The sequence below is a fragment of the Anneissia japonica genome, unplaced genomic scaffold, assembly GCF_011630105.1.
Source record: "Anneissia japonica isolate Jap-2015-1 unplaced genomic scaffold, ASM1163010v1 scaffold1489_len2284818_cov182, whole genome shotgun sequence".
Taxonomy (NCBI): domain Eukaryota; kingdom Metazoa; phylum Echinodermata; class Crinoidea; order Comatulida; family Comatulidae; genus Anneissia; species Anneissia japonica.
The window spans coordinates 289,198-311,648 of NW_022698455.1; the positions used below are offsets into that span (position 1 = coordinate 289,198).

At 35.0% G+C, this 22,451-nt stretch overlaps 2 protein-coding genes and 1 pseudogene across 2 annotated transcripts; 2 read left to right on the forward strand and 1 right to left on the reverse strand.

The window, feature by feature from the left end:
• Positions 1-5: 5 nt before the first annotated feature.
• On the forward strand, positions 6-5,846 carry LOC117102548 (pre-mRNA-splicing factor ISY1 homolog). The gene is made up of 9 exons (XM_033242839.1): positions 6-143; positions 563-585; positions 981-1,141; positions 1,510-1,622; positions 2,066-2,183; positions 2,577-2,699; positions 3,261-3,367; positions 4,388-4,480; positions 5,153-5,846. Exons 1-9 carry the CDS (start codon positions 141-143, stop codon positions 5,261-5,263), a joined length of 852 nt encoding a protein of 283 aa, XP_033098730.1. The 5' UTR covers positions 6-140; the 3' UTR covers positions 5,264-5,846.
• A 2,754-nt stretch (positions 5,847-8,600) lies between these two features.
• Positions 8,601-12,525, forward strand: LOC117102625 (annotated as a pseudogene).
• A 2,171-nt stretch (positions 12,526-14,696) lies between these two features.
• On the reverse strand, positions 14,697-22,083 carry LOC117102549 (pathogen-related protein-like). Its single transcript, XM_033242840.1, has 3 exons — positions 21,789-22,083; positions 17,846-18,062; positions 14,697-16,801 (listed from the first exon to the last, which is right to left on the reverse strand). Exons 1-3 carry the CDS (start codon positions 21,993-21,995, stop codon positions 16,581-16,583), a joined length of 645 nt encoding a protein of 214 aa, XP_033098731.1. The 5' UTR covers positions 21,996-22,083; the 3' UTR covers positions 14,697-16,580.
• Between the last annotated feature and the right edge of the window lie 368 nt (positions 22,084-22,451).

A 22,451-nucleotide genomic window follows, 5' to 3' on the forward strand; every position in this document is an offset into this window, starting at 1 on the left:
TTCCATTGGTCTATTATATGACATTTGAAACAATTTACCCAATGGAGAATGCCGTTGCTTTCGTTAATGGCGACATTTTTGGGTACGACGTGATAACGAATTAACGCTCATAGTTTGAAGAAAACAATATTTTAATTACAATGGTAAGAATAATAATTATTAATTTTAAGAAATAAAAGACAGTTATAGTTCTTGGAAAATGTTTACGAGCAAAAGTGATCCGGGATAGACCTAGGCTAGACTAGCTCTCTTTATGGGTAGACTAGGCCTCTGATCCTAGGCCTAGGCCCATTGTAGTTATTAAATAAAGGCCCTGGCCAACAACACCACCGCCTGCAGGGCCTGGACTGGTGGACGTCTTGTATAAGAGACAGGAACATATCATTGCAAGTTAGTTATGCCACGCCATAGTTATTTTTCGGAACAATATCCACAACATTTTATTCTGGGCATCATCATGCTGAATTTATATATTTAATCTTTGAAATTGTTGATGCTATTTACTTCTGTCTGAATATAATAAATAAGCAAATTTCATGTTTTTTGCAATTTTTTTTTTCAGGCTAGAAATTCAGAAAAGGCAATGTAAGTACATCATTGTTTAAATGACATACTCTGTGCAAAAAAAAAAAACTATTCTTACACAGTTCTATCCAATTTGTAACTTATTCTTGGTTAATGCCATGGAATTGGCTTATAATACATATGTTTATTTTTTATTTTGTAATTATTGACTGCCATGTATTTAAATGATTATTATTAATGTAATTTTCATGTTACTGATAGTTTTTATATTTTTTAAACAAATCTGTTGATTTTTGAATGAAAGTAATTGGCATTCCTACTTTCACATTTTAAAATTTATTGTTTTTTTTTTTTCATTTTAGAATAGATCATTGTGTTGTTCAGTATTGCTAATCTTCTTATTAAAATTAACTGCTCATTAATAAAAATTTTAATGTCCACCCACTTCCACCCAGGACCACCCTGGCCAGGTGGCGTGCGGCCAATCTAGGTGAGGTTGCAGTAAAAGAAAGGAGACCCTACCTAGCAACAGAATGTGATGATTTACATATGGCAGAAAAGTGGAGAAGACAGATCATAGGAGAGGTTTCAAGAAAAGTGGCACAGATTCAAAATGGTAATTTTTGTAGAAATTATAAATATAATTAATTTTAAATTTAGAATCTGCTTCAGCTTTATAGTAGCAACTAATGATAGAAACAAATGGTTGTAAAGGCAGTTCACCCGCAATAAACAATAATTTAGTTAGACTTACAGACATGTTTAGACTATGTCAAACAGTCATCATCAGGATTAGTCACAACTTATATATGTTTGTGGTAAACACAAGTGATATTTAATTTAGGTGTGATAGAGTGTGATTAAAAATGATATAAGTTTTACAGTTCATGAATACTAATTGGTTAACATCTTAATATACAGTTTTAAATTTATATTTTATAGGAAAGCCTGCATATCATGAATATCATATGTGTTTTATTTCAGCTGGTCTCGGGGAGTTCAAGATACGAGACATGAACGATGAAATCAACAAGTTACTGCGAGAAAAGGGTCATTGGGAGGTTAGAATAGTGGAGCTAGGCGGACCTGATTATAAGGTATTTATTATATATAATTATAGTTGTTTATTTTTTATATATATTTATTTTGTATACAACATATACTAATGAACTCTTTACAATATAATTACAGAATTGTTAAAAACATAAAGAGAAGGAAAAATAAAACAAAAGCAAGATGAAAAAAACATGAGAGGCACTAAAAAATCTAAAAGTTGCCTACCTTCCAATTCCAGTCTCCTGTGGTCCTCCTATAGTAATAAAACAATGCCACTATGTAGCAAACAATTTCCTCATAGAAAATTGGTCTTTGAATCAGCTATCAGAACAAATAAAACAATAAAAAATATTCTCCCAAACTATGCTATACATATTTAGATAATTAATCTTTTGTGAAAGTAATATCAAATTTTCTTTCTGAAATACTGTTATTTTAAATTGTTGTTGTTTACTTCATTATTTTCTTAAAATTGTATTGGCAGAAAGTAGGACCAAAGATGTTGGACCATGAAGGAAAAGAAGTGCCTGGTAACAGAGGCTACAAGTATTTTGGGGCAGCAAGAGATTTGCCAGGTGTGAGGGAGCTGTTTGAGCAGGAAGGTGGGGACAAAGTTCATTTATTGTAAAGCTCAGTCCAGACTATGAAATATTAGGCATGTCACATATTTTTGTCAAATAAAATTTGATAGTCTTGAAAGTACAAATTTGTAAGAATCTATCAATTACTATGTGGAATGAAGAGTTAGTTAAATCTATTAGAAATTTAGGATCGACCTAGTATTCAATATTAAAATTTTGTCAACAAGAACAGTAAACACGGTTTACAAAACAGAAACTTTAATTTGAATCTGGTATCGTACTGTGTATGTTAATAATTAATGTATACTTTGTGTATCTTTTAATACAGCTGCAATAAAACAATTATATCTATTCTTTTAGCATAATGATCTTATTTTATAGTATAATGAGATTTTAATTCATGTTTTTAAATAGCACCAACCGCACCAAGGAAAACTAGGTCTGAAATCATGAAATTTATCAATGCTGATTACTATGGTTACCGGGATGAGGATGATGGTGTTTTGGTACCTTTAGAATTAGAACATGAAAAAGCAAGTATGTATGCATTATAAAGTTATATTCTTATTTATAACTACTGTATATTTTATCTGTTCTAACAAGTGAAGACCATCAGTGGTGTAGGGATAGGCAGTGCAGCCAGTGCAAAGCATTTAGACCCAGAGCTATTAGGGGCCCAATCATAAGTAGGCCTAACATTAATAATTAAAAATAATTTCCAATTTAATATTTTTGAAGAAAAGCAATTGTTTATTACTGTGTTAGGCCCCTCTTGAAATAAGTAGAAAGGTTCTTTTGATTTTTCATTAGTATTACTAGCCTAGGACATTAGGTGTAGGGGTAAAAAGGTAAGAAGCACTTAAAAGGGCCCATCAGTTATTCTTGCACTGGGACCTGTTCTCACCTAGCTATGCCACTGAAACTTATAAAGAGGATTACAAGTAATAAATATAGGAATTCCTACAAGTATTGTTAACCAGGTGGAATGGCTTGATTGAACACATCTAAATTAAATACAGTATATTAATTTGTCAAAAAAATACAGGTGGCCTGACAGATTTCCCATTCATCTTGCATTTGAAATATTTCTTTTATTAGTTATTGAGGCAGCAGTTTCAGAATGGAAATCAAAGAAGGAAGCAGGCCTTCTTGGTAACATTGTAAAGGAGGAGGAGGATATTTATGCTGTAGCACCGGAAGATAATGTAAGTTTACTTGAATAGCGTAATCCCAAAATATATATTTTCTTCAGCCTTTTCTGGTTGATTTTCCCATAAATATAGTAAAGCTTGTCTCCATAAAATTGCTACAGTGTTTTCACTGCATAACTATTCCCAATGAAATCAGGAAAGCTCTTTAATTCGATCGACCAATCAGCATCACCAAAAGTTGTCAGTGATAGCATGTTGCGATTATGTGTAAACCAGACCTAAATTTAATTATTACCAATAAAATTAATGCGATTTGTATATTGTTTTTGCGTGCATTTCTTTAGGTCTGATTATGTTTTTCCAAGCACACATTCTTCGTTGGGTAATGCTGGTCGGCACTCTAGTTGTAAACAGAATAGGTCGTGCCCCCAAAAACTCTGCCTGCCCGCCAATTGGTCCATTTTCGTGGGGTGTTTTGCACTAGACATGTGCTTCGGCTGTGATGACGTCAGATCGCCCAAAGTTTCATAGTGCGTGACAGTAAACAAGCTCAGTGTAATCAAGAATGTTTTGTTAAACAAATTTATAAAGCAAAGCAAAAAACAAATAAGAAATCCTCATGGTATTATTTTAGAGTCAAATCTAAATAAACCTAACAAATTAGATTTTCTTCTCTACAAATTTTCTCTGTAATAAAATTAGCAACATGTTTTGAATAACTTCTTGAGGTGCATTTGCAATTTACACTAACGAATCTTAACGAATTTGAATTAGACGTCTACTAAAAAGAGTAACCAGTAGGAACTTGTCGAGTTCCGTCTTTATTTCAGGTTGATTCCAAATGGTTTTTAAGGATTAAAAGCAAGAATATACACTATTTAAAACATTGGAATGCGTACCTAAATTTCCCTTCATAAATAACCAACAAAACGTCTACTGGCCTGTTGTGTTAATCAACAGATAATCTCCAATTGTAATTTCTACAGTTTTTATTGTTAATACTAGTGTTAACATCTGGATTTTGTTTATTTATATCAAATATTTATAGATTTATTTTATTTATTTGATTTAAAGTCAGATGATGAGAAAATGGAAACTGAACTCAAAAGCACAGATGAAGAACAGCCTCGATATGTGGCTCATGTGCCGGTGCCTTCACAGAAAGAAGTAAGTGTCAAAATTTTTTTTTTTTACGCCCACCTCTTTAAAATCGATCTTTAAAAAAATAAGATTGTGAAACAAGGTATAAAAAAAGTCTCGTCTAAAAGGGAAACAACCACTTTGGGTTAGAGGACAGTGCTTGATGAGGAAGTGGAGGGGTACTAGTTAAGGGAATGAGGTGGCATGATTTGATCGCTCTCAAAAAACCTTTGAATAAGAGTTAGGCGGGACAAGAGACCATGCGTTGGTTACATGTTGGCACTCTTGTGAAATACTGCTGCAGGTGCCCAGCAAAAATATATATAATATTTGAAATTGAACAAAAAGGACAATTTACTCTTTCTTTAGCTCTTTTAGTGTCTTGGAATATGGCCTCATTTTTTTTTTTTTTTTTATTCAGTGGGGGAATGCACAATTTTTTTCTACGAAGCAAAGTCCATCTATGCCTAATTTTAGAGTTCATGGCTGACTATTATGTAATTATGCATTTTAGCTGGTAAAATGGTAATATAACCAATGGCCTAAAATTCTTATTTTAATATTTAAAAAAGTGGGTTTTTTTGTATATGAATTTTAGCTGCTCTTTGGGGATAAATTTATATTTTTGCAAAAAAGTGATTTTCTCATTTTATCCACATTATTATTCATCACATATTCATTTTGTTTCATCTTTCATAGGTTGAAGAAGCATTATTGAGGAGGAGGAAACAAGAGTTATTTGAGCGGTATGCCAGTGAAACATTGATGGCTCAGAGTGATGAAGCAAAGACTTTGCTTGGTTTGACATGAAGGAATTAAGATCATTGGTCATGCTTAGAATGGATCCCGGAAAAAGATATGCCAGAGACAGTAATGATGACAATGATTTAGTGAAGTCTGTAATACTTCACTTTGGATCTGTTTGCAGGCTATTAACAAGTCAGTAACATTGAGGCTGTGGTACTGTATGCTGATGTAGAGTTTCTGATGCCAGCAGTAATAATAATAATAATAATAAATAATATTTGTAAAGCGCTCAAACCCATTTTAAAGGAATGCTTAAGGTGCTTGAGAAAATAAACTGCGGAAAAAGAAAAAATCGGAAACTAAGCCAGTGAATATCCTACAATCAAACCAGAAGCAGAGAAACCAGCATTACCGCTCCGTTTACCAGCACTTTGAAGCCACAATGAGGGATCGCTGGTTCAGATCTGGACATAAGCAACTCAAAACCAGATAAAGAGAATTCCAGTTCTAAGACAATTTACTGTAGTGGAATTTCCAATTGCTGTGTTTTCTGTTATTCCTGACCAAATAAAATATGCAGTAGATGGATTATAAATTGTATTTTGGATTTTTAAAATAAAAAAAAAAAAATAAGTGTCTTTTAATACTGAGGTAGATTTGATTATAATTTATTTTCCTTTTTATTACAGAACAAGGCATGTATTATGGAATGCACTATTATATAGGTCTCCTACCATTGCCATAATGAATCTATAGAGTTAGCAGTGGCAGCAGGAGTTTGTGGGTGGGGGGAAGAGTTAGCAGTGGCAGCAGTAGTTTGTGGGTGGGGGGAGGGGAATGCACAGGTCCAATCATTTTGTTTATTCCGATCCATTGAGCATGTGCAGATTTTTGGCAAATGGGAAAAACCCATAAAACAGCATACGGCCATATACTGTAATGCAAAACAATTTAAAATTAAGATTAAAACAGAACAGTAGAGAAAATCCGATCAGAATGACAAAATTAACTAAGCATCCACTGGAAGGAATCCCAATATCTGCAGACGGATCCGTTTCGGCCTTCCAGGCCTCATCAGGGCAGCTAGGGTACAGACCCAAACGAAACGTTCGACCAGCTTAGGTAGGGCCCAAACTCCAAACTAGTCCCACGGCCACTAATGATTACAGAGCCAAACCAAGGCAATATATATACACAGCCCAGGTGTGAATGCAAATAGTGGAATACAAGCTATGCGGCTCGGTTCCAGTAGATACAGAGAATGTTTTGTCATTCTTACGAGACAGCTCTAGCCCGTGAATTTGTGAACAAGATCGGAGATCTAAAGATGCAATCTCTACCGTGCATCAATGGCGACGCTGGATCTCAATAGAGATTCTTAACTAATATAAAAGTTTGAAAGGCAAATGGGAAAAACCCATAAAACAGCAAACGGCCACATAATGCAAAACTATTTAAAATTAAAACGGAACAGCAGAGAAAATCCGATCAGAATGCCTTTGATGTCCCGAGATGTGCGTCCTTTTGTTAAATTACCTTGCTTTAACAATCCACTTGGCTATGAAACTTTCAGCAATTTTCACAAAATGGTCAGTTTGATGGTTTTTTTTATTTCGTCCACATCCAACAGCAAGTAACTCGTCAATTACAGAACTTAGCGATAATTTACAAACTAAAGCTCTGACAAATAAAATGTGGTATGCCCATATTTGGGTGTAATATGACATGTCCATATATGGGCACGTCAAACAAGTTTGTCACATACAATTTTGATAATGTGGAAAATGGTTATGTGTCTTTATAAAGCTTGGGATTGGAGTTGCGTTTAGTCATGGGAACCTGCAGTTATAAAGCAATCATCTTAACCACTAAGCTAATACAACTTCACCCCAGAATTATTAGGACTATGCAAAAAAAAAAATTAATGAATCATCGTTTCAGTGGCGGCACTACGGGGGTGGGGCATCCCCAGACAATCTTTTTCTCTCCCCCCCCACCCCCAGAAAAGAAGAAAAATCACAATCATTGCAGGCTGCGCATCCTGGACCACTTTCGAAACATTTTAATCGACACCCGACCACGCCCACTTTGCTCTCGTCTGGGACCTTGCACCCCAAAACCCCCCTTCCCTCCCCCCTTTTCAGAAAACAAAAAAATTGTACTTTTATTATATTTTGATGTAAAAGGTCGAAGATCACAAACGTAAAGTGGTGTGGTGGAGTTATGAACTCAAGTGCTCCTTTTTGTATTATACAGTACTTGTTGTTCTCGCCTCAAACTTGTAAAAACGGGCCAATATACTTTCTTTTATTGCACGGAAACTTTGGACCTCAGTCGCTTCCACTTGCAACATGAGATCATTTCCGGACTTTTTGCACCTCGTATCCTTCCTCTTTTCCCTGACCTTTGTTATATGAGTCACTATATTCAGTTATTAAATAATATGTTTAAACATTCAATTGTCTTGAAAAATTAACAAAGTAAATAGAACAATATAAATACGACTCTAACAATTAGAACATTGGTAAAATGTTTTTAATGATTTTCATCTACGTGATAGATTTATTATAATTTTTTGTGGAATATTTGTTTATCGCCTCACGTTAAAAAGATTTATGGTAGTTTATAAAGGTAGGGCGTATATTCCTATTGTCCATGTTAAACTAATACATTTTGAACAAAGGCCAAGTATCAAAGTATTTATGTTTTAAAGGAAACATTACCATATGTCATTGTTGAGCTAAGAACAACAAGCACGGATAGACGATTATACAGTTAATCACTGAATTCTTATATAGTAAGTGCTTGAGCAAAAGTACTGTAACTCAGAAGCCCTCCGGCGTAACAAAGGCATGAGGCCCCTGGCTAAGGCTTCTTCGAACCTTATTACCTGGGGCAAGCGTTCTTTTTATTTTATTTTTTTTAACGGTAGGCTATTATTAATTTTCCCATAGAGCAACCGAGTAATATCCCGAAGCCATTAAGGTCTGTGACCCTCTGGTTTTAGCCAGTGAGAGCTCAGAGGTGTTACACCACTGTCCAAACATAAATAAAATTGTAACAGAATGAATATTAAAGGCACGTCAGAAAAAAAATAAACGTTTAAAACTTTTAAGATACATCTTGCCTTTCAAAGGCTATTCGGAGCTTAAATCAGATGGACCAGATTGCATCTACGTTTAATGTATAATTGTAAGTTTTGTAGGTCTATGTGAGATATGTACCGTATTTTGTAACAATTATTTTCTAATGAATAAAATTGCTAAATTAATTATAATAGGGCTTAGTTTTTGATAAATAATTGTTCGATTTTTCACCGGTAAAAGATAAGAACAAGAGAAATGGCATTGTGCTGCACGTACCTAAATTGTTATTTAGAAAGTTTACTCCATTAAGCAACATGAGCAGTGAAGACGTTACCTTGACAATTGACAATGGATCGGGAACGTGTAAAGCTGGATTCGCAGGGACGATTCTCCGAAAGCTGTGTTTCCTTCATTTACCGGCAGGCTACGACACCAGGTAAATATAGTTATGAAATTGAAAGATATTGTTGTCTTTGTAATCATCAGTATCCTAATAGTTAGTGTGATTTATGTTTTGAATGATGAAAATGGTGCAATTTTGTAATAATGATGATGGTAATCAAAATGCTACCTTACAGAGTCTTGGTTTAGATCTAAGTCCGAGCTTTCGCTGTTGTCACAACAGCATCATTCTGGGAAGTATCTATCTAACAACGGAGTCAGATCATTAGTATACATGCTGTTAATATTGATGATGATGATGATGATGATGATGATGATGATGAAAACTTTTCTTACTATAATAATGACGGTGATGTAAATTGTACTGCAGGAAGTAATGGTTGATAAAGATCAGAAGGACACCTATTTTGGGGATGAAGCTCAGAGCAAACAAGGTATCTTGACACTTAAATATCTCATCGAACATAGTAACTAACTGGAATGACATGGAAATGATTTGGCACTATACCTACAACGAGCTAAAAGGTGACCCGGAGAAACACCCAATCTTGCTGACAGAGGCACCGCTCAATCCGAAGCCAAAGAGAAAATGACACAGGTACAGTTAGAAGAACTCGGCCGGGGCACAAGAAAATATAAAATGCCCCATATCACAGTGGTGGCGCCAGAGGGGGCTGGGGCTATATCTCCCTCGTCGGGGAAGACGAATACATTCCGTCGAGGAATAAAAAAAATTAAAAAAATATTTTTACATGTCTGTTCGTTTAGCAACCCTATCGCCTTCATTGACCTATTTGTGTACGGTACCGTTTGTGTTAAGAACATAAATTCACGTGCCGTTTTATTGTAAGTTATCCGACTACCGTATATATTACTTTTCACATTGAATTAAGCTAATGAAACAACAGATATTCTTCTTCATAATGAATTAATTACGTTCAAACATCTATTGGAATGTAAGTCAGCAGAACAGTGTCAAGTGTCAAAACAGCGTTATGACACTATTTTTTAAAATGTCAGTGCATATTAATATTATGTATTGAATTTTTTTTTAAATACAAATGCCCTCTCTCCGTTTAAAAAATTCTGGATCCGCCCCTGTTCAATGGGACTAATTAAAATGGTTTACGTTCTACTATGACAAATGCTCGTTTGGATATCCTCATGATGCTTGGAATACATCTTGATCGGGGCGCAACCTCGTGGTTTACAGATTTCAGGCAAAATTTCCAAAATTTATAACTTCGCTTTCAATTAAAAGCTTTTGACGTTCCCGGTGACATTGTGTTTTCTTAATTAATCGTATGTCAGGAAAAATTTGGTCCGGGGCCAAAATCGGTACGCCGGACCGATTTGGCTTTAAAATTACCTGCCAAATGTAGTCCACATAAGCCAAAATCGGTCCGGCATCTATTTAGTAGTTATAGCCTGTACTTTTTTTTAGCGATTTGTTTTTAATCAAACGATAGATAAATATTTCATCTCTTATATAATATTTTTACATCCGTTGTGCAATCGAGTATACACAGCTACAAAAATTGGTATGTTGTTTTCGATCTTCGCTCCTAGTAAACTCTTTGGTGTAAAAGTTAGAAAAAGAAGTTAAAGGATATGATCGTAAATCGTATTGGTCCGCTTTACTTTATTTTTTACCTTGTTTTGTTTTGGTTGTGTGCTTGCTTAACGCCACGACGAAATACATGAGCAATCATTTCAAAGAAATTATTGACCCCTTTATTTTCATATAATAGAACAACTATTGTATGACATACCCCACACAATAATATGGAATATTTAAAACGAATAAATCAGTATTGTGGTCCATTTTAGGCCCAAACCTAAGCCAACCACGTCCACAAAAGCTTAACAGGCCTACGAATTATTTTGTCACTGCAAAAGATTATTTTTTTGGCCCGGATCAATATTGGCGTGACAGTATAATGATGTCACAGATTAGTGGCCTTACAATTCAATAGAATTCTTATTCGTAATTTTGTTGTTAATAATTCACAATCACATGGATTATGAAAAACCTGGATTTCGCCATGATGGGAGCGTAGTAGGCCTATTGTACTGTAATAGGGTGGTTTTTTTTAATAATATAAAATGTAAAACGGATTTGAAAATAAGTTAGTTGGTTACATTGCATAGGCCTACTCTTTGTTTCTCGTTGTTTTATTTTAAAAAATCGGTTTTGGAATTTCGACATTAAAAAACATAGGCCTACATAAAGTCATATTACGGTAGCTTGATGCCTATCAAATAACTAATAAAAATTTACCAAAATTCGACAAATATCCGTAGCTTCCCCCAACCTGTGACCCCTAGGCGGCTACCCCCAGCCAAGTGAGGATCGCTTCGCTCGCCTAGCCCCCCCCCCACACCGTCGGGGCCTTTAGACCTCTCGGGTAGATCCTGGCGCCATCACTGCCATATCATTTAGTTTCGGTCAATGTTGCCCTTAACCTGACTTACGCGAGGCCCCTTGCGATTGGGGTCGGGTCTAATTCATTATTTGATAGTTTAAATCATAGGCCTATTGTTTAATAGTTACAAAATAATTAAAGATGGGGACGCTATTTATGGTATCAAGTATTACTCTATGATGACAGTTTTTTTTCTATAGCTAATTAAACATCATGATAAAAGATATCGAAAAACCATGTAATAATACACTACTTAAAAAGTAATAGTTCCCTCGAATTACGTATTGTTCCTCAGTTATAAACTCACCCTTACCATCATAGAACATTCAAAATGCTCCTCAACGGTAGACTTCCTGTGTTTAAGCTCAATTCTTGAAATTGAACAAAACTGTTTTGTTCAATGGTGTCATCTAGAGGGGCCAAAATTTTTTTACCTCAGCCCCAACCATGTTGGGGCTGAGGTGGTCTAGACCCTCCGTCCGTAAAAGTCCTTTTCTGGGCCCCCTCTGTTTCGAATTCCTGGATCCGCTACTGCAGCCTGTACCTAGTCTTAGATGCTAACATTTTTAATAATATGTATATTATTATTTTATAGATTATGTTCGAAACATTCAAATGTCCTGTTATGTATAGTGCCATACAAGCAGTCCGGTCTCTCTCTACGCTTCAGGTCGGATTTACAGGAATTGTGTTAGATTCGGGAGACGGCGTTAGCCAGACGGTGCCAATTTATGAAGGATATTCTTTACCAGATGCAGTCATTAGAACGGATATAGCTGGACGTGATTTGACGAACTACTTGATGAAGATACTCGAAGAAAGATAATACTCATTTACAACGACAGGTATATTAAAACATTTTAAACTTCTATTATTTCTACACCAGATTTTTTTTCCTGTGACCACCTCACCCACTTCAACCACAAACTGAGCTGTTGACTGCGCAAGACATGCACATGATTTAGTACTAATACAATATTTATTTAGAAATTTTATTTGTCTTAATATCACTTTATCGAAGAGGATATTTGGCCTTAAGAACACGATCTAATCATAAACGGTTGATGGGTCGAGAGCGAAAGGAGTCACGGTGGGTTGAGGTGAGAAACTTATTTTCAGCTCTTGATGCATAGACCGTCATGTTAAATCATTACTCAAAAATTACTCTCTGATGTTCCATAAATTCATAGAAATTTTTGTTTTTAACTTTCTCTGGGTGAGTTGAAGTTGATCGCTTCTGGCCCTCTTCCGATTGGTCAGCTGTTGAAGATCGATAGTATGTAAAGGTCATTTAAGTTAACTGGTATCATTTTCTTTCAGCGGAACGGGAGTGCGAGACATGAAAGAATTGTGCTACGTCGCATTGAATTTTGAACAAGAGATACAATGCTGCAACAAATACACAACTTGAAAAAAAAAAACTACGAGTCATTATTGTTGGCAGTAAGTCCTTAGTTAAGAAGGAGTATGTCATGCATAAGCATCTCCCTAATCTACTTTTTTGTTTTCTTTTTATAATGTAATTAGATTTATTTTTTCAACATAAAGTTCCTCTTCATTTGTTCTTCTTATGTCCAATGTTCTTTATTAGGCCTATCATCCCAAAATTTTACAACTTTTCCAAGCTCTTCCGTACTTATCACGATTGTGATTCTGATAAAATAGAATTTTTTGAAATTGTATTCCTAGGTAATGGTCAAGAGTGGACCCCACACTTGACCACCACCCTCACTGTACACAATAAAGTGACACATAAGCTGATAGTGTGATTCGGTCGTGTTTTATACCGTTGCACACGATTGGTTTCCCCTAACCGAATTTCAGGAGTAAAAAGTCTTTAAAACAGCAACAAGCTAAGAGGAAGGATGTCGTAGCGCCCAGTATTTTGGAGGTGGAAAGGACAGTAGGGAAAACGAATTTCCAAGAAGTATCGGTGCATAAATATTAACATACTGAAATGTGATGTTGACGTTCGTGTAAAACTCTGAGAAAAATGATTCTGTCAGGTGGAAATACATTGTTTCCTGGATTAACTAAGAGAATGCGTAAGGAAATGTCAGCGTTGGCTCTGGCTGCAATGAAAAAAATATATAATTGCAACACCGACGAGAAAATATTCAGTATGGATAGGCGGATCAATCCTAGCCTCACATTCGTCATTCCCACAAATGCGGATCACTAAACAAGAGTATGAAAAAGTTGGCCCTAGCATTTTGCATCGCAAGTGATTTTAAAATGCTATAATGGCCTTTCACAATATCAATATTTTCACAAGTGTTGGCCTACAAAAAGTACGCTAGAAGGAGGGGTAGACAACTTTGTACACTTTAACATATACATGAATATGTAATTCAAAATAAACTGCAACATATAAAATAATAGGTTTTTTTGACCAATTATATTGCAACAAGTTTATAAGATATGTTTATACTTTTTAGTTTACCATACACACACAATTATTTGTCGTCATTTTTCGTTATTACACTTTCAGGGGGTTTGACGGGCTCAGAAAATTAGTACTGTTTGTAATCAAAAACATGCAAAATTGTTGGGGTACCAACAGTAGTTCCGTTTAGAAATCAGTGTCCGTATATTGGGAATTTAATTGTATTTATAAGAGGCCTAATTTTAGAATTAATTTTCAATACCGGTAATCACTCACACAATCCATTTTGAATAAAAGGTAAGGACCCATTATTAAATAAATGAAATTTTTCATTCCTAATTTATGAATATGTTTCTTATTGGTGTCCAGTGTGAGGGTGTGTCGGTCCATGCGTGTTTGGTGGCAGAAACGAGTTTTTTTAATTATTATTATTAACTTAATTCATTGTTAACAATGTTTGAAAATAAAAATATATATTTTTTATATATATTTTTTATTTATTAAAAAAATAATCCAAATTGAATATTATTATTTAATCTTGTAACCACCTCTGCTTTCATTTAGTCTCTTATCGCTAATCAACAATATCCCCATGGTAATTATCGCCGTTCATATCAGGCTGGTTCATATACCTCCTTTTGCCGTCATATACCTCGATTTAATATGAAAGGTCTTTTCAATTGCTTCAGCTAAGTTTTGGAATGATGTTCTTCCCAGAGCGACGTAAGAAATGCTCATTTTTATCTTAGAATTAATCTTCTTTAAAAGAAACATTTGTTTCCCAACTAGATTTCTTTGAACTGTCCATGTTTAATGCTTTCTTTGTGGTTTTTGTTTCGTCTGCTGGTCACAATGTTGATCGCTAACGACCGGTCTTATGCCATCGTGTTTGAGGACAAAACATTTGCTATCAGAGGCTTTTTTTCTGACGATATTTGACTGTAACCATTGGTACATTGAGGAGAATGCTTGGAAAATTAATAGTATGAAACGTTTTTGAGGAAAAGTGATGGGGAAATTCGTGAAATGTGTAGGCCTATTAAATATATGAAACCGTGTTGTTCATAGGTTAGGTTTCTATCATACTGCGTAATTCCATCAATCACGGTCACTCGTTTCAAGAAATCTGATCATATCGGCCACTTTACGATCTACCATTTTTACGATCTAAAAGGTTAACAAAACCACTCTATAAATACAAATACAAAATTCTTTATTTCGTCAGACAAGAATAAAAGCATGACAAAAAATTAACTCTCATGAAGCCCGAAGGTGTTTGTTACAAAATAGGGGCCAAAATGAGGCAAGTACAATACAACCATAATTAAAAATTAATTAAGAGTAATAACAAGAACAAGAAACAGTAACACCCACTTAAACTAACTACAACTAAGTTCAAGTAAAAAGATAATATCAAGACGTACAGGTGATACCCGATAGTCCTACCTGCTTGCACGTATATATAAGGTTGTCAATATCGTGTGAATAACTTGGACAGAAAACATCTATTGAGTATGATTGAGTATCCTGAAAAAATACAGGCTTAGGCCTAGAAGATTATCGTTTTGGTTTCGTGGTAGATGAGTGCTAGTTTTAGCAAGAAGGCTATGATGTTTCGGCGTTTTGTTTTGGTTTCGTAGCAGATGAGTGCTAGTTTTAGCAAGAAAGCTCTGTGATGTTTCGGCATAGCCGCGGCCATCGAAGTACTTTGTCAAGTGTGGTCATTCAAATAACGTGAGTAGAGTGAAAAGAATACCAATTTTTCCAGCTCATAGTATCACTTTTATTTGAAAAGTTACACAATGATATAATTATTTATTTATAAATGATTGAAATACGTAATACAGTACTGTAAATTATGTTTAATAAAAACAGAAAAATTATAATTAAACACCTATCGAACGTAAAACATCTGGGGTCCAATCTTTTGAATCGTAACTGTCTACAAAATTTTGGTTCGATTCGCGTGCTGTTCAAATGGTTTAACAGAGCAGAAATTCCATAGTTTTTACAAATATTTGTTTGATTAAGCTTGTATTTTAAAATCACTATAACACTTACAATTTTTGGGGAAGATTTGGTTTTCGTACACCGAGGATTCACGGGTACATTCATATAGCTATAACACGATATTATCTGCCCGAATTTTAGGCGGGTTTTTACCCCTCCTCGGTCCGAGACCCCCAGTGGTGTGCGTGGTCCCCGATGCATTTGGCCCTTCCGTAAACCCACCGTGCCAACCCTAAACCGCCATGTCCAAAATTCTCGCGATCGAGCGAGGGTTGGTGATGAACTTTTAGAGATTCCTATAAAATATGCGAAAACCGATATTGCCGTGATATTTTATAACAGCAACACAAAGGTTAAAAGAAATAACGAAAAACTTCAGAAGATTATCACTACGCACGACTAGAGGCCTACTAATACTATAATAGTGGACCTAGGTGGAGCTAGCCTAGCCAGGCCTACTCTAGCTAGTACTACAGGGACCATATATCTTTTGTGTAGTCTACTACCACTCCTAACATGCTGGTGAGAACTCAGTCCCAAAGATATAAGAGCAGATATATGATTTTTAGGTGCATCACATCTGTCAAAAATACAAATTAAGCAATTAAAATAAAGTGGCCTACTGCATTATTGCATTGATTGCCTATCCCTTTGCAAAAAGTGCGATACACATTTCTGTATAATAATAATAATAAAAATAATAATAATAATAACAATAATAATAATAATAATAATAATAATAATAATAATAATAATTATTATTATTATTATTATTATTATTATTATTATTAATTATTCGTATTAGGTTAATATTAATATCATTAATATTAATATCATTATAAACATAAGAGTTATTTCAATTTTCTAAAGTAATTTTTAAAAAGACACATTAATCAAATCTTAAATCTCGAACGAAATTATTTTAGAATAGCCTAGACGTATTAAATACCTTGTTTGCAAACTTATTTGTTTAAAGATAAAAGGGTGTAATAAAAATAAATATAAAAAAAAACAAATGTTTTTTGAAATTCTGAAAAAAGAAAATTAATGAGCCCCTGCCCGTAACCAATTCAATTAGCAACTGGGCAATTGCTAGACTTAAATTTTGTCAACGTTGCCATCATTGGGTTTGGATCGTAGAATATTTCCAGCTTTTCAATTTTGAGCGCGTCATCAACTGTCGCGATGCAACATCCGGTCATCTCGATGGGTTCATTCGTTGGTTCATTACCTCTGTATGGTCCACTCCAATTCGCCCAATGTCGCCAAGTGAACGTTACCTTCGGTGGCCCTTAATGAAAGACATAACGACAATAATGTAATTGTATGTGTAACTTGTGTACAATCACTATTAGCATAATTTTTGTCACGATAATTCAGTCGTTCTCCATGATCATTATGATTATGATTAGTGATAACATAATGTGAACCTGACTGGCCTCTATCATTGCCATCATTATTGAAATGAATTGAATTGAATCATTAAAATAAATAAATGGAAATAGTCTGGCCATTTCTAGATTTAGCGGCTTGATATAATTATATTGTGTATACAAGATCTGATGCTGGTATTTTCCTGTCTAATGAAAGTGTTGTTGACTGACATTATCTATGGAACGACATAATATAGTACCGTATGCCAAAAGAGGAACTTTCAAGCACAGCTTGGTATAAAACGCTCTATAAATCCAATTACATTACATACATTATATTGCACAGTCTGATACCGAGAGAAGAGAAAGGCTATTGACGAAACACAAAGAATTGACAAAACAAGTTTGCCGACAAGTTTTAGTTACACCATAGAGGTATTTTCTCTATGGTTACACAGTATATTTTGATATTCTTTCATTGTGTTTCGTCGGTGTACCAATGAAAAGTGGCCATAAAATCACAAGGGACAGGTCTAGTATGCGTACCTCGTATTGAAAACAGTTCCCAAACAATGCAAAAAAGATAAACATGTGACTTGTAATCTTCAAACAAAAATTGTGTACACCAGACGCAGGGTTTGTGTTGTGATAAATAACATTATTGATAAAGTGACCCACTAAAATTGATCTATTCATTTCATTCATTTGGTTCGATATTCTATGAGAATATCGAAACAAAACTTGTTATGAAACAATTTAAATTGTATTAAATACCGTATCTGTTGGTTTTTTGACCTGAGTTATTAATTTATAAGCCTGATAAAACTTCCCTGTCCACCGGTGGTGTAGCCTTGGTAGGCATTGTCTTTGTTAGCGCGCAAGTACTATATCACCGCAAGGGGGTTTTTTTTCAACACGTAATTGAATATCAATCTCCCCATAGTTATCAGGTATTCACTCACCTGACAAAACCTCCAATAGTTCCCATGCAAATCCTTCAGGAAAAGCCTCTTTAAAGACTGTGTGTGAAGTCTCGTTGTTCTGTCCTTCTTTATTGTACAATGGACACTCACTCAGAAGCATGTTGTAGTTACCCATCTCTATGTTATCTGCTACATTCAATGGCCTTCCCCCATTCACGATAAATTCGTACTTTTCAAGATTTACAGTTTTCCAATCCTACAATAAAAATTATCATTTGCGAAAATAGAAATCGTGAAGCTAAACAATAGGAAAATTACGGTACGGTGGTTGATTTCCGCCAAACTTGGGCGTTATAACGCCGTAAATAGGACGTTGAAACGCCGTAATTAGGGCGATATAACGCCGTAAATAGGGCGTTAGAACGCCCTAATATTTTTTTAATTTTTGTATTACTGTTTGGCGGAAATCAGCCACCGTAGTAAACGGAGTTAACTCCACATAACGAATCAGTAACCGCGATGACCTACGCAGTTACTTCTGCATCGCAGCGGTGTCAACATAGATTATCGGCGTGATTTTTATGCAAATTAGCTGTTGTTTGACATGTGTGAGTCATCGCTGGAAGTCGCTGTTGATAAACAGCGGGAATACCATTATTATTATTTGAATTATGATTTTATCAATTCCGTTTTTAACTTTTTTGACAGGGTTTCAAACAAGCAGCAATGTGTGCATTTTTTTCAGGTCAGTTTTAATCACATGACTTCCTGGTACAACCAATAATTCTTTTATCCTGGTTCTCACGAGAGCCCTAGTATCCGGATCGGGAGCTAACCGTTAGCACCTGCGTGAGAACGCCCGATCGGTTAGCGCTAACCGTTAGCAGTATCCGGATACCGCTAGCAGTATCCGGATACCGCTAACAGTTAGCAAGCGCTATCGGTTAGCAAGTTGAGGGCGTTTCTATCATCAACCAATCACACGTACGCGTTTACAATTTCCAGTTTCTTATTAGCCAGTGATTCGATCATCATATTGTTGGTATCCGGATCGGGATTTTCTCACATGGACGCACGACAGCTAACCGTTTGCTGCCGTCCGGATCCTGCTAACCGTTTGCTGCCGTGTGGGAAATTAGCCGTAATCGTGTAGACGCACGACTGGAGATCATCGGTAAACCTATTGTGTAAACACAAGGCTTTAGCCTAAACAGAACAGCGCTAGGAACACGCACGCGTCTCACAAACAACACGTGTTGTACTACAAAACGCACGTATTCGCGTATGTTTTAACACTGTCGCCTTAGCAACAATATGCAAGTGCCAGGGGCTTAGCGGAAATGTTCATTATAAACATTTTCGTAATATGTCTACCCCTCCCACTAGCGTACTGTTTGTACACTTGTGAAACTGTTGATAATTGTACTGAACCAAAATGTCCACAAAAATAAGCACTGTATGCTATATGTAAATGAAATACTGTATATTGGACGAATATTCGTTTAAAACTTCTAATACCTCTCGTATATAATTATAGTCTTATGATTTTACAGTACTTCTTAAAGCGAGTGTTTCTAATAAGGAAGTATTCTTTTGTGTCCACACACATGCTAAGTACTTTGTTTCAGCAAAAGCTGGACACAGTTTCTAGCAAAAATAGTTTCTAGCACAATCATTGTATTAATCCTTGCAGTAAACCACGTAGATAGTTTTGAAAAGAATTGTTGTTGGTTGAAAATGTCTAGACGTTCCGATTGAATTGCTTTAATCGCCTTGAGGAGAATAATAGCAGATATTATTCTTTCTCCTGAAGACGATTGAAGCAACTCAATCAAAAGGTACTATCTTACGTGGTGTACCGCAATGATTAAATATATATAATTACTTCTCCACGCAAACCTTCAAACAATATATAACAAACACTGTACTCTGCCAATGATCCAAGTATAAACTTTATTTGATTTTTTTTCAGGTTTTATCATATTTTGCACATGCAGTGATATCCGAAATTACATATCTCCATCCACACTATCGAATTCTATGTAATAAACACATATGCTTTGCCAATATATGGGTATGATATGACATAATTCCCATTATGCACTTAATAGTATTACCTTATATTTTTTTTAAATTTTTTTTAAGGCAAATTTTGATAACAATTGTTCTTCCCCCTGAACCACTGACGGTTTCTCCTTTTTGAATATTGTATTTTTAATTTGACTCTTGAGCATCCTTTATAATGTATTTATTACTTATATTCACTATCATTATTGTATTTATAACTATTTAATTATATATGTATTTTTACCTACAAACTTTTAATATTTTCCTGTTTTAATTTTTTTAATGGTACTGTAATTTTTAATCTCTTAACGTAAATGTAACTTGTAAATCTCTTGTAATTCAGCCTTTTGCCTGCGACTGGAAGATGAATAAAGAATAAGAATAAGAATTATGGATGTGGTGCTGTTCTAATTTCTCTATGGTGTGACATAAAAATGATCACAGGCCTATGGACAGTTCATTAAATTTGTCACATAAGATTTGATAGTGTTATAGATAAAGCTTTATATAGTGTAATTTGATGATAAATTTTATGATTTTTTTTTACTTATAATGAGCATTTTGTAAAAAAAAAATGTGGTTTATTGTTACAAACGAAAAATTATGTTGTGTATTTGACTTAGTTTGTTTCATCATCGATTGGAAAAGAATACAATAACAGGCCAACGTATGTTGTTATTTGTTTTCAGACGCAAGTACTTTAAGTTTAGGAAGAATGTTATTAAAGTGACATTAATTATGCAAGGAAAATGAGATTTTAAAGTACTCTATGGGTGTAATGTTTGATTCTTTTTTTATTATATTTTTTATAAATACAGTAAAACCCCTATTAAGGGGACACCTTTGGAACTTAAAAAATGTCCCCTTAATAGGTCTGTGTCCCTTGAATAGAGATACCCCTATTCCCCAAACCAAAAACGTGAAATTGTCCCCTTAATAGGTGTTGTTGGCATGTTGTTGCATAACCATAGCATGCATTTATAATTTTATTTTTATTTACATAAGATTCAGTTACAGTAGAATTATAACAAATTTAAAACAATAATTAGCGATGAAAAATTTATTTATAATATGAAATCAGCAGAAATTTAATTAAAACATCAATAGTTTTATATGTTGCCAATCTTATTTCGTGATGCAATGTTACTGACCAAAATTTTCTTTTTCTTTTTTTTTTAATATTGAGCTTTTTATTGGATAGTAGGATGAATAGAGTAACGATTTAGAATTAAGGGTGCATGTTATGGTATAGGATAGAATCCTGAAAAAGCAAGGAAAAATAAATTCAGATAATTATGGGTCAAAATTTATAAAAATGAATATTTCTTATTTTAAGACTGCTGTGTGTTGTGATACAATAATAAAAAAAAATAAACACCCCTAAAAGGAGTGTTTTGGCCATTTGGCACACTCAAAAAGTGTCCCCGTCCCCTGAATAGGGGTGTCCCAAAAGGGGGTTCCAGTGGCGACATCAGGATTTCCCGACAGAAGGGGGGGGGGGCTGATGTCCCCGACGAGAAAAAAATGTGGACGTCTTCGGGCGTCGCTAAAACCCTTTAGAAAGTGGTCCAGGGGACGTAGCCCCCACCCCCCTCGAAAATATGACAATTTAGGGGTTTCAAAGTCTTATTTAATCAAGACAGATACGCCACTGACCACATCCTACTATACTTTCTACCGAATCGAGAAATTCATACTTTGTAGCTTTTGAACTTTTAAAATCGGTGGGTAGAGAAATACATATATTCTGGAACCAAAATCACAAAAATAGCCTATTTCGCAAAAATAAAAGACTGTGAAAAGGCTTTAACATATCAGTCTTGTACCTCACCCTTTTCTGTATGTTTCATTTTATATTATCCAGTGGCCTGTGTAAATAATTTGTTTAATAATCAATACACTTGACAACTCATACCTTTGCACTCATTTTATGCGAGCTTTCCATTTCCCAAGTTTTCACAAGATTCTCTACTATCTTCTCCAGAGAACCAGGAGCATGGCTGCGTGTTCGTTCTTCCATGTATTTTTTATTAACCAACTCAAAATCCGGTTTACCGTGTCTCCAGTTGGTCATAGGGTCATCCATGTGGTCCCTGACAGGTACTGTCGTGTCTGCAGCCATTATTCCAAGTTATCGTTGTCTCGTAGAGCTATAAAATAACTACTGACGCGCTCTGCGTGATTTCCGAAATGAGTTATAAGTGCAACTACCTTTTAGGGGTCGGTGAAGTACAAACAGGGAACTAACTCCATGGTGCAACATTACAACAATACGGGGAATCATAATATGTGCAGTCATGCGTTTTTGTGTCTACTTCCTCCAACGAGGGCTGTAGACACTATGCAAAGATCTTGTACCGTACCATTATGATATTTTCCTTTTTATTCTTGTCTTTATTTTTCTCTCCTCTTTTTCTTTCCCTTTTCATCCCCTGAAAGTGCCTAAAAATCTCAAATTTCGCGCATTTCTTATCAGAGTAGGCCAATTTCCTCTAAAAAATTGCACATTTTAGGTATTTTGGATCAATTCCGACGAAATTAGAATTAAAAACACCGGGGGACAAGAGGAAAATCTTTC

What these genes read in the sequence shown, in the direction of transcription:
- LOC117102549 (XM_033242840.1), bottom strand. Translation starts at nt 21,995, where the DNA reads ATGGCTGCAGACACGACAGTACCTGTCAGGGACCACATGGATGACCCT. An exon ending in CGCATAAAATGAGTGCAAAG is followed by an intron (nt 18,063 to 21,788) that starts GTATGAGTTGTC and finishes TTTTTATTGTAG; the next exon opens with GATTGGAAAACTGTAAATCT. An exon ending in ACTATTGGAGGTTTTGTCAG is followed by an intron (nt 16,802 to 17,845) that starts GTGAGTGAATAC and finishes TCTTTCATTAAG; the next exon opens with GGCCACCGAAGGTAACGTTC.
- LOC117102548 (XM_033242839.1), top strand. An exon ending in AGTGGCACAGATTCAAAATG is followed by an intron (nt 1,142 to 1,509) that starts GTAATTTTTGTA and finishes GTTTTATTTCAG; the next exon opens with CTGGTCTCGGGGAGTTCAAG. An exon ending in CTGTAGCACCGGAAGATAAT is followed by an intron (nt 3,368 to 4,387) that starts GTAAGTTTACTT and finishes TTTGATTTAAAG; the next exon opens with TCAGATGATGAGAAAATGGA.